The sequence below is a fragment of the Nothobranchius furzeri genome, chromosome 12 (assembly GCF_043380555.1).
Source record: "Nothobranchius furzeri strain GRZ-AD chromosome 12, NfurGRZ-RIMD1, whole genome shotgun sequence".
Lineage (NCBI taxonomy): Eukaryota > Metazoa > Chordata > Actinopteri > Cyprinodontiformes > Nothobranchiidae > Nothobranchius > Nothobranchius furzeri.
Genome location: NC_091752.1, coordinates 72,165,978 through 72,185,692, shown reverse-complemented (window position 1 = coordinate 72,185,692; position 19,715 = coordinate 72,165,978). Strand labels below are relative to the sequence as shown.

The window sequence follows — 19,715 nt, the reverse complement described above, 5'->3', positions numbered from 1 at the left end:
CGACGGACTGGATCCGCTCCTTTGGTTTAAAGTCTGTGTGCTGGCTCAGGGTTATTTATGGTAAAATAAGGAACACCACAGGGCACTGCTCTTGGCCTGCACTGTTCTGATTCACTTCCTATGTGACAAATGCAGTTGCATCCATTTGGACTTTTCCAGAACCTTGTGCTGTGTCAGCTGTAGTCCTGGTGTTAGCTCCCAGCTCAGCATCTGTCCCTTTCACTGACCGGATGATCAGTATATGCTGATGTTGATCCGTCAGTCGTCTCCAGTCTGGTGGACTCCAGAAGTGACCCAATAGATGTATGAACTACTTTTCTAAGAGTCACTAAACCCATCCAAAGATGCAACAAGCAGGCTGGAGCGAGGCCGGATTAACCAGGGCCCACGAACTCTAAAGGGCCCAGGGCACGAGCAAAATACTGTATCTGCAATCTCCCGCTTCATGAGGACTATGGTGACCATACGTCCTGTTTTCCCCGGACATGTCCACTTTTCACTCTGTCCGGGGCGTCCGGGGTGGGGGTGGGGGGGGGGGGTGGGGGGGGGGTTCTTGTATTGATGAAAATGTCCGGCTATTCATCCAGGAGCAGGGATCAGATTATGGGGGAGCTGTATATCCTACACATCCAGGGGAGCCGGAAAAAAGTTTCCTACCTGTATGACATCATTTATGGACTCTTCTGAGCAGAGAGCACAGAGAGCGGCACAGCGATCCAGGCAGCTGCGTCCAGCACACGGTCCATTCTCAAAGTGGCGCAACCAAAAAACTATAATTAGCACACGATCGTTCATGTCCGCACATGTTCTCTATTTTCTGTCTTATTTGTGCCTGAAGCGCTCTGCTACTGCGCTCCCCAGAAGCCTCTGTGTAATCCATACCCTCTCCAGGAGTGTTAGTTATACAGTGTTTATAAAAGCCCCTCAGACATTACTGACATGTTCTAATATTATCAGATGAAAAACTAAATTATCAGACATGCTGTCTCATCTGCTGCTTTTCTAAACTTGCTAAAAGTAACAAAACCATTTGAAAGCCACTATTAGTGGATTCTCTGAAAGTTTCCATGGAGTGTGTGACAACTTATGTTATCATTGATCCTATCGTCTAATCTCACAGCTGAAACAAGCATCCTTAATAATCTGTGCACAGGAAGCTTACCGATGCTGTAGTAAAACAAAAGGTATAATAATTTATTATTAATAAAACCTTGTTGCAGCACTAAAGCAGAAAAATTAGATTTTGCAGTAAATATGCTAAATATTTACATATGAATTGTTTTAGAGCCCTTTAATTGGCAGAATCTGATATTAATTTAGTTCTTACAAAAAATGGGTCCCAACATGGTTTGTGTGGCGTTGCCATGGTGTGACGTCATAGGCACAGATCCCCTGTCCTCTTGTTTGGAAATGGAAATATGGTCACCGTATATTCAAATTAGTGCATGAAATGCAGATTTTGTTTACATCAACACTCCGGACCATGTGTGACGTAAAGGCGCACTGAGTTGCATTTGAGCGGGTAGGGATGGGCCACTGCCCCCCCCCCCCCCCCACACACACACACACACACACACACACACGCACAACAGAGAAAAGAAAAGCAGAAAGGTGCAGAAATGAGATAAGAAACCGTTGCAGTTGGTCTGCTAGTAGTCAGAGAAGTGTGACATGGAGCCAGACAGAATAAAATATCACGAATAAACATGGAGGGAGGGGGGAGAGAGAGAGAGAGAGAGAGAGAGAGAGAGAGAGAGAGAGAGAGAGAGAGAGAGAGAGAGAGAGAGAGAGAGAGAGAGAGAGAGAGAGAGAGAGAGAGAGATGCCTCCGTTGCGCGTGTTGACGCAGACCTTCAGCCAAATAAACATCAACGAGCGCGTGACTCCCGCTCACCAACAGGGGAAACGCTTCACCCCCCCCCCCCCCCCCCCCCCCCCCCACACACACACACACACACAGAGTAAACAGCCCTACTCCTACTTCTTATCGCCCAGAGGCAGGCGCGTCACCCGTCCGTCATATCGGAACTAAAACACTCCTCCTGCGGGGCTGCGCGCGTGTTTGGGGCAGCTCGTTGTGCGGTGATGCTGGTGCTCCGCAGAGGCTCCAGGTCTTTGTGTTCTGACCGACTAAAGGATGACACGTGACCAACACAGACGACTGGTGGCCGTCTACCTGGTGTGCTGCGTCATGGGGACCGTCTCCACCGCTCAGCGCGCGCAGGATTTCCAACGTAAAGGTAGGACTCAGCTTTGGTACCGGAGAGGGGTCTACTGTGATCCCACTGGCATGGACGTACTTTTGGGGGGGACAGGAGGGGCATGTCTCCACCTGTCCCCGTCCAAAACAACGTTAGCGGAGTGCAGACACTGGTTGTGCTGGAGCCCGTTTCCCACTAGAACCAAGCTCATCTACTGGCTCTGCTGATGCTTGCTAACGTGTGATTGGCCGATCCTGCCACCTGTGTACTTAGTTCTGCACAAAGAGCCTCTAGGCTGTAATGTTATAGATATTTATGTACACCTACTGTAAAGATTCCCCGGTCCTCATGCCGGTTGTGTCCCCCCACCCTGACCAGTGGACATACTGGGAGTCATGTTTCACACTAACAAGGAGAACTCCTCCTCCTTCACCTCCTTCAGCCTCCATGCTCCTGGCGGCGGAACCGGAGAACCCAAAGTGCTTCGCTGAGGGCAGGAAGGCCTTCACCTGCTTCTGGGAGGAAGATGAGGAGAGGGCTGGTCCTGTGGAGCAGTACTCCTTCACCTACGCCTACCAGTAAGGCTCTCTTCTCACCAGACTGAGATGGGATTTGACTTTATGACATTACAAATGTTTTAGAACAAGATTAATGCAAACGTGATGCCTCTGGTGGCTTCCTGGCTCTCCTTGGGGAATGCTTCGGGATGAAAGGGAGGAGACGACTGAGTTTGCTGGTCGTGTTTAGATTTGATTCCAACATTAAATTTGTGTTTCTGCAGAAATGAAAACGGCAGCAGGTGCCCTCTGACTGTCGCCCCGGCTGCAGGCGGGAAAAAGCTGTTCGTCTGCCACCTGGACCGGATTCAGATGTTCGTCCAGTTGGACATCCAAGTTCATCGTGAAAGCGTTATGATCCACAACCGAAGCCTTCTCGTCGAGCTTGTTTGTACGTATCTGAGCTGCGTTTCCTCTCCGAATACGAAGCAGCTAAGTGCAGCAGTAGGACTTTTGGTCAGGGCGGGTCTGATTGGTTTCTCTGATCAGCTGGTAATCGCAGGTGTCCTCATAAAGCTCCCTCACCTTGGCTAGGTCGCACGTTTATCAGTCTTGTGACTCCAGCATAGAGGCTGCTCCCGAAGTGAACAGAGAGTAAAAACTGATCCTGCAACACGTTAGCATCAACAGAACACTCAGCTAAGCTTCCTTATGTGTAGATTATAATCCTGCTGTGTCATTTCCCTTAAAATCATGCACGCCCGTGTTTGTCTGCCAGTTCTTTTGGACCCTCCTGAAAACGTGACCGTCAGCAGCACGGGTCATCAGGGGCAGCTGAACGTTAGCTGGGTGCCGCCTCCTCTCAAGTACATGGATGACAGCATGATCTACGAGGTTATGTACGCTAAGGAGGGCGACCCTGCTGGGCAGGTGAGGTGGTGGCCTCAACACAACGAAGGGCTGTTGGCACCTTTTTGGGTTACGGGTTATTATTAAGGATCTGTTCTCCACAGGTGGAGGTGGCCCGAGCTTGCTCTGAGCTGATTCTCCGAGGTCTTCAGGCTGCTACCAGGTACAGGGTTGAAGTCCGTGTAAGGTTGGACGGCATCACCTACAGCGGCTACTGGAGTGCCTGGAGCGATCCGGTGTGGATGGAAACTTTGCCTGCAGGTAGAAGCTTACCATGAAAAACCCGCGTCTCCCTCCTGCAGCAGGGGTGGCATGCTGCATGTAGGACCACCACGCTCACTCTTGTCCAACCGTCCTCTGGTGTCTCCTGCAGATCTTGACCCACTCATTGTGTCCCTGACTTTCATCATCACTTTCATCCTCTTTCTGCTTTGTCTCATCGTGCTTTTGTCCCATCACAGGTCAGTGCTCCGGGAACGGTGAAGGCATGCTCATCGCTCTTTTACCAACAGTTGGTTTGTTTCTTGTTCCTAGGTTCTTCATAAAGAAGGTCTGGCCCACTATTCCAGTTCCTGACAGCAAATTCCAGGGTCTTTTCACTGTTTACGGTGGAGACCTCCAGGTAAGACCTTTCCTTACACAACTGTAACTTTTTTCTCTCATTTTAAACATATTTTTGCTCTTTTTTGTACTTAATCGTGTTTTTGTTTGTGAAGCTCCTCGTGATTTTTGTCTGGAGAAGCGCTGAATAAAAGATGGTTTTCTTTCTTTAGTACGAGTGCGCTAGCACGGAGACTGCTCTAGGCTAGCTACCGCTAATGTGTCACCATTATGGGTTTGTCTTTAGGAGTGGTTAAGACAGACCAGTGGAGGCTTGTGGGTGACTTCGGCTCTCCTGTACTCTGAAGAACGCCCCTCTCCTGTAGAAGTCCTCTCTGAACTTAACCTGTGCCGCTCTCTGGCCTCTCCACCTCTCCCGCCTAAGGCCTGTAACGCTTCCACTCAGCGTGATGAGCGGGAGTTGTCTAACGGGAGTGATTCAGCTCAGACAGACGAGTGGAGAGCCACACAGCAGCAGCACTGGCTGATGGAACGCTTACGAGAGACTCGTCCCGGGATGGGGTCTTCTCTGCTGGAATCTCAGGACACTTATGTCACCCTCAGCACCAACAATCACAGCGAAGAAGACCACGTAGATGACACTCTGGAGGAAGCCTTACCCCTTGAGATGCATGTTGCCTCTAGAAAGACACCGCTGAGCGAGTTCCACTCTGACCTAGGGTCCGGGCAGCAAAGCTCAGGGTCCGGTCGCCTCTCATCCCAGTCCAGCTTTGAGTACCCAAGCCAAGGCTGGACACCCAAAGGCCCCGGCTACACCTACATGGCAGTGGCAGACTCAGGGGTCTCCATGGATTACAGCCCCATGAGCAGAGTTGATGACTTGGGGAAAGTGGCTCTCTATGCCAACGAGTACAAAAATGAAATTCCACCCCACAGAAGACCCTTCCTAACAAGGCAGTACCATGTCCATGACGATGGCTGAGGAGAAGCCCAATTGGACCAGCACAAAGCCGGAGGCGGCTTTCGGGGGCTTGGTGACTACTGGATACTCACCCAAGGCACCATCAACTGCTAAGGGAGGATCCCAGGAGCCGACGGACACCAGCGTGTAGCTAAAGGACTGAGACGAGTCTGCTTGATGTGTCTGAGGGTCCACTGTGGTCCACCTGCTCACCACTACACTGTTCAGCACACCAGCGCAGAAATCCTGACATTCTGCGCGCTTCCTCGTGTTTCAGATGGTATTTTATACTGGAGTAGTGAGACAGCGGCGTTTGTGATCCACCGTTGCTTCAGCGCACAGACAGATGTGCTATCATACACAGCAGAGCAGTTCCAGCGCGAGACTGTTGGGAACATTTCTCTGATGATTAGTTGTCACTGACAAACCACGCGTGTCCAAAGCTTTGAATGTTCTCCGATGTCCATTTTTGGACGTAGGAGCATGACCATGCTGGCAGCAGCTAGTCAACATGCTAACAACCACGCTAGTAGCATCATCCAGTCACTTCCTGCTGTCAGGAAGCTAACATTTGGTAATTAACGAGATGAATCAAACGGAAAGAGTGTTCACTTCTAAGGTGTTCTGATAAATTCATGTATTCATAGCTGAAGCTGGGAAGATGCTGGGCATCAAACTCGTTGTAATTAAGAGGTTTGAACCAGAGCGGCGCCAACTGCCCGCCTAATCGGAGGACAAGGACTAGCTTAAAACGACCACGAGCTAATCTAAATACAAACCAGCAGCTTCTCTCGTCTTCTGATGGCGTCATGATTTCCTGTCTCCTTAGTACTTTCTAATACGAAGCATCTTCTGCTTTCACTCTGAAACTCTTCATGCCTCCTTTACGTTTTTGTCATTTAGTCAAGTCGGCCTTAGATTCTGATTACTGTAGGGTTAGCGTTAGCCCGCTGAGTGGCGACCACAGTCAGAGGAGCTGTAGCGGTGGCGTTTGTCTGAATTTCCCTCCGACGTTAAAAAGCCGTCCTGACATCATTGTGAAGGTCAAAGGGATCCTCTCTAATGTCGCGTTAGCGTTGTACCATGCAGGTGTTGGAAATAAAAGTGTACATATCTGACAACTCAAACCTTCACGAAGACCCCACAAACACGTGTTTGCATTATTTCCTGTGGTATTTTAAACTGTTACTACTGTTCTCACTTTTACGTCTCACCTCTTTGCTGAAGTACAATAAATCTGTTTTGTTTCTTTAACTGAGCCTTTTAGATTTTATGGACATGCTTTATCCTGCTTCACGCCGACAGACTAACCCTAACCAAACAACAAATCTACCTGTAAAAACAACGTCAACTGATAACGTCATTAATAGTCAAATTAAAGCCAGAAAAAGTAACATGGCTTTTATTTTGAAATGTACCGGATGCAGCTTGCTGAAACATGCCGGGTCATTTCTTCAGGGAAAGGCCGACTCCGCGTGGAAACTTCCGGAGTTCCATCTGGTTAGACTCGATTGTGTGGAAGTTGTATGGAAAGCAGAACGCAGCACATTTGGTGTGGAACAGGCTTCAGACACTTCCTTGTTTTTCATTTCTGAAATCAGAGCACTGATGTGAAAGAACTGATGTTTGCTCCGAACTAAAACTATTTCAGATGTTTAAATAACTGATTTATGTTTATTTCATACAAAGCGATCCTTCTCTTCAGGACCTTAAACCCACTGTTGTGGGCTGGTTCTCCCCAGCGCCGGCTTTTATATTCGTATCATCGGTGTGTTTATTACTGCTCTGGTGTTGACGTCCTGTGCGGCACCTTGGGCCTCCGCTAAGGCGCTAGCAGGTACTTCACGAATAAATAAAGTGAAATTGGTAAAAATATTGATGAGATTTTTCCTTCACAGACGACCCGAACCACTGACGCGGTCGGGTAAAAATACAGGACTGATTCAGAAACGTTGGTTTTGACGTATGGGTCAGAGGTTAAAGCCTCTGTTCCACGTGTTTTAGGTGTTTTCCTGCTCCAACAGACCTGATTACCCTGTTCAGCAGCTCAAGGTGCGGTGAAGCAGAGAAACAACTAAAACATGCTGAATGGCGAACCTCGAGGACCCAAAACAATCATTTATTAGTTCGTTTACACTTAACCTGTTTATCGTGGGCAGAACCAACCCAGAGCCGGGTTATGTTCCTCACACAGGTGAGCAGGTAAAAGATGCTCTTTATGGTTACCGTGGAAACCACACACCTGTGTCTCATCCCAGCACGGCTTATGAGTTCGATTTGAGAGGAGGCCTAAAAACACGAAGTTCCACCAGGTGTGACGTGTTTAAACTCTGAAGGATCTTCTACCCGAGTTACAAAGGGGGCGGGGCTTCCTCACCTGGTCCAGCTGCTGCCTACAAAAGTTCCAGGTACAAAGGCAAACAAAGAGAACACAAAGACATTCCAGACTCTGAGAAAGGAGTCTGCATTGGTGTGAAGGCTTCCTGCTTCAGGACCAGAGAGGCCTCAAGGTCCAACTAATGTGAACTCCATTAAACCGTCAGCATAGACCAACAGCTTCCACTCCTGGCCTCCAGATGGCCTGCCATCACAGGCTGGGTCCCGCCCCCCAGAGAGGTAAAGGTGCCACGCCTCCTGCGCTGACGCTGCTGCAGCCTCGTAGCTTCTGTCCTGATCCAGAGTACAGCGCACCTGGAAATAACGGTCAACAACATCAAGGATGGGATCTGAGGTGGACGAGTCCCTGCTGTCCAGCTGAGAGTCTTCCTTCGACAGGAAGGAGGCGATGAGGCAGCAGGGGGAGGAGGAGGACCCCTGCTGCTGCAGGACGTGAGTAAGGAAAGCAGAGGTGTCACAGAGCAGCGCGGACAAATGTGCGGCGGACAACCGCTCTGCAGAGTGGAGCCCGACATGGCCGCTGCCAGCAGAACCCGACAGGAAGTCCTCCAGTCTGTCCACGATGATCAGAGCAGGGGGGGTGGGGGACTCATGAAGACCAGCAACCTGCTGGAGCAGCTCCTCCAGGGTCCGGGGGTAGGAGAACGTGATTCTCTTCAAAATAAAAGAAAAGTTCAAGGCAGAGTTAATAATGACATGTTCAATAAAGTTTTATCAAAAACACACAAACATAACTGCAGATGTAAATGTATACGTGCACTTGGATCCACTTCATTCATTCATTCATTCATGGATGCATAACCCTAACCCAAAAACAGAGAGGGGCAGCTGAGAAGGCCCTTTTTCATCCATCCATCCGTGTGCATGAGTGTGTGTGTGTGTGTGTGTGTGCTCTGTCTTCTCCATCCCCAGTGAGTCGTGGAGGATGGCTGCTTATACTGAGCCAGGATTCTTTGGAGGTTTCTTCCTGTTAAAAGGGAGTTTTCCTCTCCACTGTCGCTGCATGCTTGCTTAGTATGAGGATTGCTGTATAGTCACTGACACTTGTGACTTTGTGGAGAAGAAGGTCAGAAAGGTCCTCGGGTGTGTAGAAAGTACAGGAACACACACCATAAACCCTTCTGTGTACATCTGCACCTTCTCTCGTGTGTGTGTGTGTGTGTGTGTGGTTGTGACGTTAACTCGTGTGAAGATGGACGTCACTGACGATGACGCCAGAAACATGGCGGGAGCGCTACCTTCAGGCTCTCTGGGCTCAGACTGGGACCGGACTTCTGCAGGAACACCGGGAGGCTCTGGATCTGTGTCGGGGTGAAGAACGAGACCCTGATGCCCGTCTCTGAGGCGGCGGTCACGGCCGCGAGCAGCAGCAGCGGGCGGCTGATGCGGTGCTGACCCACCACCAAGCAGCTGCGGGGGCCCGGGGCGGGAAGACCCGCACCCACCTTCTTCTGGGACGTTTTGGACGAGAAGGTCCTGAAAACGAGCGTCAGTACGTCCGCCATTACTACAGGACACCCGCGGATTCCCGCGTAGCACTTCGGAGTTCGTGTAAAAGCGGTCCGGGTGAAAACAGCGAGTCCGTTGTCCGGTTCCGCCCCGGTCTGTGGCGGTGTTGGTAAAAACAATCCTCCCGGAAACGTTATTATTATTATTATTATTATTATTATTATTATTATTATTGTTGTTGTTGTTTCTGCTGTTCTTAAACGCGCTCCTTGCATCAGAACACTTGAAAAGCCAGGTGTACCGGTTTCGGCAGAACACCTGCTGCGCTTCTACCATCGACATTAATAAACTGTTATATTTCTATATTTCTACAACAGTGTGGAGCCTGAACCTTCATGCGCGCGCCGCGGATAAACGTGAGACAGGTTGTTTAAAGTCTGACGTAATTCCGTTTGCCTGCGAGTCTTGACGCAACTTCCGGTCGTATCAGCTGTTGACCCAACATGGCGCACCACCCGTTGAACGCAGACGATCCCTTGGACACGACCGGAACCGGGACCCGAGGTGTGCTGAGACGCTGCAGGGGGCGGCCGAGGCTCACCGACTCGGACCGGGCCCGGAGGCGCCTCGAGTCCCGGAAGAAGTACGACGTTCGGCGGGTTTACCTGGGAGAGGCGCACCAGCTGTGGAGCGAGCTCCGCAGGAGGACCGGCCTGAGCGACGCGGGGCTGGCCGAGTACCTGATCCTGCTCAACAGCACCTACGGAGACCGGTACCGGCGGACACACTGCAGGTACCGGTTGTGTTTACGTGAGGGCTCACATCTGAGAAGTTTAAAGTAAACAGGTGTGTTACCTGCAGGGAGAAGCCACGTGAGGGGGTTCCAGGAAAACGGAGAAAAGGTGAACTTTGGCTTTTATTCTGATGACAATAAAACAATAGAGTCAGTCTTTATGCTGGTTTAGAGCGGCTGCATCAGGGTCCAGTAGCTCTGGTGTCTGCCATCAACAACCTGAGCTGGGTGTGGCTCTGGAGCACTCAGGTCTGGTACCAACACCTTCATCAGGTTTGAAGGACTTCACCTGTCCAGAATCCCGATACAGGTGTGCTGTGATTGGCTGTGTGAGGGAACAGGTGTGCCAACGGGAAGCTCTGGCTCTGGGAGCGCACCTCCTTGATTTAAGGTGTATTTCCTGTTGGTCGGCAGACAGGAAGCAGTGCGTGTCGAGCCTCCGGGACCTGGTGCGCTGGTACCAGGAGCACTCGGGCTCCTGCCCCCACGAGCCCCAGCTCAGAACCCTGGAGCCCCAGCCAGACTTCTCCACCGCTGCCAGGTGGCAGTGTGACTCCAACCACTCGTTTGTGCACCACCTCTTCCCTCCCCTGAGGGGGGGGAGCGAGTCCGAGCTCGAGGAGAGGCGAGATGAGGACAGCGATGAGGAGGCCAGGGTCAGACCAGACGTGTCTCTGACTGAAGACACGCTGAGGACCGGAGGAGATGCAGGTACAGTATCCCTACCGAGGAGATGGGAACCTTTTCTCTTCCTGAGGTGATTGTTGTTATCTGTCTGCCCTCCTGAAGACATTTCTGAGTGTCCAGCTGTCCAGACTGCAGAAGCTACAAGTCTACGTGTCATGTCCAGTCCAGAGGCGTCCACAGACACTGCTGCACTGATGGGACAACCCACATGGGAGGTGGAGGTGCAGCAGCAGAGCTCCCCCACTGCGGCGCTGCACCCGCTTCCTTCAGAAGGCCTGAAGCAGGTGGAGGGAGAGGCAGAGCGGCTCGCAGAAGAAGGAATCACCGTGGCTGGGTGTGGTTACGACTGTGTTACCATGGCAACATCTTTGACTGGCGAAGTGGAGAGGACGGAGGACTCGGTGCTCTCACGGCGTGTTTGTGTCTCGCCGGCCGTGCGGGAGCAGCCGGACCTGCTGGACCCTCAGACTCTGCAGACGGTGGTGAGCGGCTGTGAGATGGCGGACCAGAGGACGGCTCTGGAGGGCTCACAGGTGAGAAGAGACGTTCCTGACGTAGAACAAGCCTTCTGACTCGTCATGAGCAGGACTGTTGTCTCCTCTTCTCTAGCTGATCATCATCACTGGTCCCAGCTACGAGGCCTTGGCCTCAGAAGGAATCCAGCTCAACATGGGCAGCGGAAACATGGAGGAGGTCACCTGCACCGTCATCGGCGGTGTCGCCTACGACCAGGTCCAGCCCACAGAGGAGGACGACTCCGTGACCGGTAGGCTCCGTTCGCAGCCAGAACGCCGTGCACCGACAGACCTGTGCGTAGGAACGGCTGCACACGCGGTGTGGTGTTCACCATCCAGTAGCAGGGTTGTCACGGTAACCGTTGTCGCGGTACGCCCCGGTAAAAACGTCCACAATAACAAGAACCGAATTCTGTTAAATAAACGTATCATCCTGGTGGATTACCGTTGCCACGGCGACCCTTACCAGCCGGCAGCTCTCAGGACATTCATCAGCACTGAAAGATGCTGTTAGCATGTCCAGCAGCTACTGCTGAGCTTGTTGGTCACTTTACTGGTCCTAGTTTAACTGTGACGTATCACGTGATGCGTGTTGTCGTGCTCTGTTGTTAAAGTAAAGGGTTAGGGTTAGAGAGGAACGATCCCTGAGCAGTGTAAGTCCTTTAGTGAAGGACACCAGTGGGGTATGCAGGGTCTGAGTTACGTTTTTGTATGAAAGTGCTTTATAAATAAAGTTTGACTTGATCTGATTTAATCCGGTTAATCGAGTCGAGACCTCATCCGATTGGTCGATGATCCGGATGATAGTTTGTTGCAGCCCTGCAGAGACGGTCCTGTAAGGAAGCATGGGGCCGGCTGGGTTGGTTGGTTAGTTAGTTAGTTAGTTAGTTAAATCTAACCGGCGCTGGAATTAGTTCTCGTAAATCCAAACGACCAACAGCACACCATGGAGTAATAAACAGGAGCTGCAGGTTTTTACTGTGTCCAGCTGGGGGCGCCGCTGATCCATGGGGTGGGTGGGGTGGGGTGGGGGGGGGTAGAGTAGCCAACACCTGTACTCAAGTAAGAGTAGCTGTCCAAGAAGTTACTCAAGTAGGGATAAAGTACTGAGTATCATCTGATCTCATTTATAAAGTGATGACATCAAACAGACAACAGGAGGTAAATGTAAACAAACATCGTTACAGAACAACAACATGTAAACAAACATCGTTACAGAACAACAACATGTAAACAAACATCGTTACAGAACAACAACATGTAAACAAACATCGTTACAGAACAACAACATGTAAACAAACATCGTTACAGAACAACAACATGTAAACAAACATCGTTACAGAACAACAACATGTAAACAAACATCGTTACAGAACAACAACATGTAAACAAACAGGACATTATTACGTTATCTTCCCGGGACCCTGACAGGGTAGCATGGCTGCTGTTGGAAGACCTGCAGAGCGTGCTCTCAGGGGGGACGGTCCTCGGTGAGCGCAGGTGAGAATCCAGAGAGGCTCTTGAGCAGATTCCTGGAGGAGGTCCTCCTGGAGCTCCGCTGGGATGTGGGACCCTTTGTGGAGCCACAGGCACAGCGCCGGTCTGGTTCCGGTCCAGATTTAGTAACTGAACACCTAAACACCAGCTCTCTGAGGCCCTGCTGAGGATGAAGAGGTTCAGATGATGAATGGATGAATTCTCTAGGGTTATGCACGCAGATGAGACCGAACTCTCGTTATCCTGGTTTTGCTGTCGTAATCATTTACCACCCTACGTGTTTTTTCTTCCGTTTACCAAACAAACAAGTAAGTCATCTGTAAATGTAATCTGTAATCTGGATATAAGGAACCGGGAAATCCCAGCTCTCCCTAAACACACCTTTAAGATCTCCGTGGCAACGGTCTGATGCGCTCTGCTGAGCCGCTGCAGCGGAGCAGGAAACGTTCCAGTAACTCCAGTCCAGGATGTTTCTGCGCTGAAGGCTTTAGATTTGATCAGTTGGAAGGAATATGCAACAGTTTCTCCAACCGTCTGATGAAGAGGAGTACGTGTCGTGTTCACCTTCAGTCTGAAACTTACCTGCTGCAGGTGTGAGCGCCTCCCAGCTGGCCCCGCCCCCTGTGGAGCTGAGCAGTGACCCGGGGCTGCAGGCGAGTCTTATCAGGTACGTGTCAAACCTCTTCCAGCTTCATTATTCACCACTTCTGTCCGAGTCAGGACCTGGCAACCCATCTAATCGCCATGGAAACCGTTTGTGCCGGCCAACAAAAGTTGTCTCAGCTTCTGTTGGAACGATTCTAGAATCCTGTGGTTGGTGGAGGTCCAGGAGACGAGCCGTTTGTGTTTTTGCAGCGTCAGGTCCAGGAGAAGCAGGCGGGGCCCGGTCATTGAGGCAGACGGCATGCTTAAGATGTTCCACTGTCCGTATGAAGGCTGCAGTCAGGTGTACGTGGCAATCAGCAGCTTCCAGGTAACGTTACACCTGTCAGTCCTGCGCTGTGATTGGTCTGCTGTTTTCTGAGATGACAACATTTCTGTTGTCTGCAGAATCATGTCAATCTAGTTCACAGGAAAGGGCGGACCAAGGTGTGCCCTCATCCTGGCTGTGGGAAGAAATTCTACCTGTCCAACCATCTGCACCGTCACATGATCATCCATTCAGGTGGACTCCCAACGCCACACATCAGCAGTCGCGCTTCACTGATGCTCCGATGCTAACGCGTGTCTTCCTACAGAGGTCCGAGATTTCATCTGTGAGACGTGCGGGAAGTCGTTCAAACGCAAGAATCACCTGGAGGTCCACCGAAGAACGCACACCGGAGAAACGCCGCTACAGTGAGTCCGTCACAGCGGTGACAGATGTTTAACAGATGTTTAACAGCTATTACAGCTGTCCTTTACCGTGTTATCAACAGAGACAGTGATGTGACATTAATAAATTAATTCTATCAAATGTCATATTTCATAAAAATATGGATGCTCTATATTTGATGTGTGATTGATGATGAAAGCGGGTCTTTTTGCTCGTCCAGGGAAACAACACTTTAATCATTACAGACCTGCATGAATATAGTTCCTAAAAATCCCTGCTTCTATATTTCTGCTGCTTACGACGAGACGGAACGAGTTATGATGAACGATGGCTGACACACGAGAACTGAGACAGCGGGTGAGATGGTGGGGTGTGAGCTTACATGTTCTGCAGCTAAACCCGATCAAGTGTCTCAGAAAAGTTGGGGATAAATGAAACGTGGCGAAGGCTCCCGGTGATCCGCGGGCCGTAGCAGTCGGCACACACAGGCTGCCGATGGAGCTCGTAGGTCCACCTGGAACACTACGGCTGGTCAGGTTGGAGCGAGATGCCTTCAGGGTGTCTGCTGGTGGTCAGGTGAAGTTTGCATCTGATGGTCTTGAAGGGACGGTCCAACGCTTACTGACTCGGTTTGGCCCACCCGGACAGGTGATCCCTGCTTCTTTACTCGTTTTGTCAAAGCAGCATCTAGAGAGGGTGATAGTGGCGTCATCAGAACCCTCAGACACCTCTCCTTCCTCTGATGCATAAAGAGCTTATTTCACTTATTGTGAAGTAAAAATGTTAAACATTCATAATAAACCAATATTCGTGTCTGCATTCATCACAATAAACCAATACTCGTGTCCGCATTCATCACAATAAACTAATACTCGTGTCCGCATTCATCATGATAAACTAATTCTCGTGTCCGCATTCATCATGATAAACTAATTCTCGTGTCCGCATTCATCATGATAAACTAATTCTCGTGTCCGCATTCATCATGATAAACTAATTCTCGTGTCTGCATTCATCACAATAAACCAATACTCGTGTCCGCATTCATCACGATAAACTAATACTCGTGTCCGCATTCATCACGATAAACCAATACTCGTGTCCGCATTCATCACGATAAACCAATACTCGTGTCCGCATTCATCATGATAAACTAATACTCGTGTCCGCATTCATCACGATAAACTAATACTCGTGTCCGCATTCATCATAATAAACCAATACTCGTGTCCGCATTCATCATAATAAACCAATACTCGTGTCCGCATTCATCACGATAAACCAATACTCGTGTCCGCATTCATCACAATAAACCAATACTCGTGTCCGCATTCATCACGATAAACTAATACTCGTGTCCGCATTCATCACGATAAACCAATACTCGTGTCCGCATTCATCACGATAAACCAATATTTGTGTCTGCATTCATCATAATAAACCAATACTCGTGTCCGCATTCATCACGATAAACTAATACTCGTGTCCGCATTCATCACGATAAACCAATACTCGTGTCCGCATTCATCACGATAAACCAATACTCGTGTCCGCATTCATCACGATAAACCAATACTCGTGTCCGCATTCATCACGATAAACCAATATTTGTGTCTGCATTCATCATAATAAACCAATACTCGTGTCCGCATTCATCACGATAAACTAATACTCGTGTCCGCATTCATCACGATAAACCAATACTCGTGTCCGCATTCATCACGATAAACCAATACTCGTGTCCGCATTCATCATGATAAACTAATACTCGTGTCCGCATTCATCACGATAAACTAATACTCGTGTCCGCATTCATCACGATAAACCAATACTCGTGTCCGCATTCATCACGATAAACCAATACTCGTGTCCGCATTCATCACGATAAACCAATACTCGTGTCCGCATTCATCACGATAAACCAATATTTGTGTCTGCATTCATCATAATAAACCAATACTCGTGTCCGCATTCATCACGATAAACTAATACTCGTGTCCGCATTCATCACGATAAACCAATACTCGTGTCCGCATTCATCACGATAAACCAATACTCGTGTCCGCATTCATCATGATAAACTAATACTCGTGTCCGCATTCATCACGATAAACCAATACTCGTGTCCGCATTCATCACGATAAACCAATACTCGTGTCCGCATTCATCATGATAAACTAATTCTCGTGTCCGCATTCATCACGATAAACCAATACTCGTGTCCGCATTCATCACGATAAACCAATAGTCGTGTCAGCATTCATCACGATAAACCAATACTCGTGTCCGCATTCATCACGATAAACCAATAGTCGTGTCAGCATTCATCATGATAAACCAACACTCGTGTCCGAATTCATCACGATAAACCAACACTCGTGTCCGCATTCATCATGATAAACCAATACTCGTGTCAGCATTCATCATGATAAACCAATACTCGTGTCCGCATTCATCATGATAAACCAATACTCGTGTCCGCGTTCATCATGATAAACTAATATTAATGGTTACTTTGCCAACATAATCTCCTTAAACTCTCAGAATGCTGGGATACTTTTCATGACCGTGGACTCTATTTTAAATGTCAATGAGCCCCTTGCGATTGAGTACTCCACTGAGTCATGTAACACGTTTTTGGACTTCTTTGTGGACAAGGTAAGGGTGACAAGGGCCTCTATTCCACCACTTAAGCATGCCCCCTCTGCCGATCTCTGTGTTCCAAAGGCACTGGAGGGTTTCCAACCATTAACTCTTGCAGAGCTTGAGGATCTGGTCATGAGACTTAAGCCAACAGGGGCGGTAACTGATGTTCTCCCGGCAAGGCTACTGACAGAAGTTTTTTCCGTAGTGGGTGATCACGTACTGCAGCTTGCTATCTGGGGACGTCCCTACTCCCCTAAAGCAGGCGGTGGTACGACCTCTGCTTAAGAAATCAGGATTGGACCCAACAATCTTGTCCAATTACAGACCTGTATCTACACTCCCTTTCATCTCAAAGATCATAGAGAGGGCTGTGTTTATCCAACTGATGTCTTTTCTTCAGGAATGGGAAATTGGAGAAGTATTTCAATCTGGGTTCAAACCCTTTCATAGCACTGAATCGGCACTGCCTAAGGTCCTTGATGACATTTTATAGTTTAATGATTCCGGTGATGCTGTGGTTCTGGTGCTCTTGGACCACCTGTCATCAGCCTTTGATACCGTTGATCAGAACATCCTAATAAACCGGCTGGAGCGGTCTGTGGGCATTACGGGCCAGGCACTTAAGTGGATACGATCTTACTTGACTGGGAGGAATTTTTGTGTGAGGTTGGGGGACTGTTCCTCTGATCTGGCTGAGCTGCCTTTGGGAGTTCCCCAGGGATCGATTTTGGCCCCACTATTATTCTCCCTATATCTCCTACCCCTGGGTGACCTATTCCGTAAACATGACGTGTCATTCCATCTATATGCTGATGATTGCCAGGTCATTTTTCCAATTAGGCGTGGTGGTTTATGCACCATTCAACCTCTGTTGGACTGCCTTGAGGACATCAAGCTATGGTTGGCTCAAAACTTCTTGTGTTTCAACGAACACAAGACTGAAGTTATTCTGTTTACGCCACCAAAGACCCTAGGAGGTGCCCAAGGGCTTGATTTTTCCACTCTGGCACCGCATCAAAAGGCGGTGGTCACTAACTTAGGGGTAAAACTGGACGCAGAGCTCAGATTTGATGCTCAAGTGAACGGAATCGTGAGATCTTGCTTTTTTCATCTACGCCGCATTGCGAAAATTAAGCCTTTTCTGTCCCATAATCATTTGGAAACTGTAATCCACGCCTTTGTTACCTGCAGGCTGGATTATTGCAACTCGCTATATGCGGGGCTTAGGCAAGCTCCAATAGCACGCCTCCAGGCGGTTCAGAACTCGGCTGCTCGGTTGCTAACATCTACCAGGAGGTCTGAACATATAACACCAGTCCTACGTGCCTTGCATTGGCTCCCTGTCTTTTATCGCATCAGGTTTAAGGTCATCCTGTTTGTGTTTAAGGCGTTAAACTCAGGGGCACCTAAATATCTGTCTGAAATCATCCACCAGCATGTCCCGGTGCGTTCCCTTAGGTCAGCTGACCAGAGACTACTAACTGTGCCCAGGTACAGCCTGAAGTCTCGTGGTAGTTGAGCTTTTTCAGTACTTGGACCAAGTCTCTGGAATGAGCTGCCAGCTGATGTAAAACAGGCCAAGTCATTAGAAACCTTTAAAGGAAGACTGAAAACACATCTGTTCTCGCTGGCTTTTGGACGTTGAAGTTGGGGGAAGTAGGCCGGATATGGACTGTGAGCTGGCCCTCAGGTTTTTGTACTGTATTTTAAAATGGATTTCTTATTGCATTTTCATAGGATTTGTTACGGTACTTTACAGGGATTTCTTAGTGTATTTTAATGGTCATATCTCTGTCCTATTGTGTTGCATTTTATTGGTGTACAGCGCTTTGTTTGTCCATTCTGGCCATGTGAGAGCGCTCTATAAATAAAGTTGATTTGATTTGAAGCAGTTAAACGTTTAGATAAAACGTCGTTGTTCCTGGTCGTTAACGTAAACACTCGTGAGACCAATCTAACATCTTATTAGAACGTTTAGATAAAACGTTGTTGTTCCTGGTCGTTAACGTAAACAATCGTGAGACCAATCTAACATCTTATTAGAACGTTTAGATAAAACGTTGTTGTTCCTGGTCGTTAACGTAAACAATCGTGAGACCAATCTAACATCTTATTAGAACGTTTAGATAAAACGTCGTTGTTCCTGGTCGTTAACGTAAACACTCGTGAGACCAATCTAACATCTTATTAGAACGTTTAGATAAAACGTCGTTGTTCCTGGTCGTTAACGTAAACACTCGTGAGACCAATCTAACATCTTATTAGAACAGGTAGATGAAAGTCTCGGAGAGGCGTCTTGTGATGAGGATGCTGGACGAGTTAATTGTTTCCACCTGTTGGTGTCGCGTCCACACAACCTGTGTCCTGGCAGATAGTTGACCTTTGACCCCTACGATGAAGGACATGGCCATGGCCACGCTAGGCTGGAATAAAAACCACACGTTTTGTTAGAATTGAGACTCCAGCAGCAGCTGACGCCCAGCTAGCTGAAGCTAACCTTCATGATCATTTCTGTGTTTACCTCCTCATCACTCAGGTGTGAAATCTGCGGCTACCAGTGCCGCCAGCGGGCATCCCTAAACTGGCACATGAAGAAGCACACGACGGAGGCCCAATACAACTACACCTGTGAGTTCTGCAGCAAGAGGTTCGAGAAGCTGGACAGCGTTAAGTTCCACAAGCTGAAGAGCCACCCGGAGCAGCTGGCCACCTGAAGGGCTGAGACATCAGCTGAGCTAGTCCAGGACGGCCCTCACAGAACGCACGTGGGTCGTGTGTGGGCGGAGCTTCCTGCCGTGCAGGATGTGGGTTGGGTCAGAAAAGTGGAAGATCTTGGTTGTGGACAGACTGGATCTGCTACGGTGGTATCCGTCAGCAGCATGGCCACTCTGAGTTTAACAAGCAGGCTGAACCTGTCTGCTGCTTCAGCCAACAGATCTGCGTCACACGGACCTCTCGGCTAGCAAAGCTAGCTAATCGAAGATAAGAATATTAAGGAAATGAGGGATGATGTCACACCTTAAGTCATACGAGGCCAAAATGAGAAACTTGTTCTAAATCTTTGTTTTTGTTTAAAAGACGGAAGACGAGGTTGCTTTTAGGGACGTGACACGTTTAAAGGTCAGAACACGGTTAGCTGGTGGAATACGATTGGTTCACAAATCCCAGTGGATTTTCCTCTCCGCAGTTTCATTATTCCTGACAAAAGTCCAAAGCAGACGCTCTGTTGCTCTAATAAAACACACCGACATCCTCCAAGTGCACTCCACCATCTAGCCGTCATTCCTG

At 49.0% G+C, this 19,715-nt stretch overlaps 3 protein-coding genes across 5 annotated transcripts; 2 read left to right on the top strand and 1 right to left on the bottom strand.

The window, feature by feature from the left end:
• Positions 1-1,941: 1,941 nt before the first annotated feature.
• epor (erythropoietin receptor) lies at positions 1,942-6,382 on the top strand. Its single transcript, XM_070543063.1, has 8 exons — positions 1,942-2,239; positions 2,643-2,778; positions 2,982-3,148; positions 3,476-3,627; positions 3,711-3,867; positions 3,980-4,067; positions 4,141-4,228; positions 4,454-6,382. The coding sequence occupies exons 1-8, from the start codon at positions 2,137-2,139 to the stop codon at positions 5,147-5,149; spliced, it is 1,587 nt and encodes a 528-aa protein (XP_070399164.1). The 5' UTR covers positions 1,942-2,136; the 3' UTR covers positions 5,150-6,382.
• A 698-nt stretch (positions 6,383-7,080) lies between these two features.
• swsap1 (SWIM-type zinc finger 7 associated protein 1) lies at positions 7,081-9,249 on the bottom strand. Its single transcript, XM_015945148.3, has 2 exons — positions 8,764-9,249; positions 7,081-8,179 (listed from the first exon to the last, which is right to left on the bottom strand). Exons 1-2 carry the CDS (start codon positions 9,247-9,249, stop codon positions 7,634-7,636), a joined length of 1,032 nt encoding a protein of 343 aa, XP_015800634.3. The 3' UTR covers positions 7,081-7,633.
• Positions 9,250-9,477: 228 nt separating this feature from the next.
• znf653 (zinc finger protein 653) lies at positions 9,478-19,687 on the top strand. 3 transcript variants are annotated; one of them, XM_015945146.3, is made up of 10 exons: positions 9,478-9,767; positions 9,836-9,876; positions 10,182-10,478; positions 10,557-10,987; positions 11,064-11,220; positions 13,058-13,133; positions 13,322-13,439; positions 13,517-13,631; positions 13,705-13,804; positions 18,964-19,687. In XM_015945146.3, exons 1-10 carry the CDS (start codon positions 9,478-9,480, stop codon positions 19,139-19,141), a joined length of 1,803 nt encoding a protein of 600 aa, XP_015800632.3. In that variant the 3' UTR covers positions 19,142-19,687. The 3 variants fall into 3 exon arrangements, with proteins under 3 accessions (XP_015800632.3, XP_054606743.2, XP_015800631.3); XM_054750768.2 differs by having other exon boundaries at positions 13,271-13,439; XM_015945145.3 differs by having other exon boundaries at positions 13,241-13,439.
• The last annotated feature ends 28 nt before the right edge of the window (positions 19,688-19,715 follow it).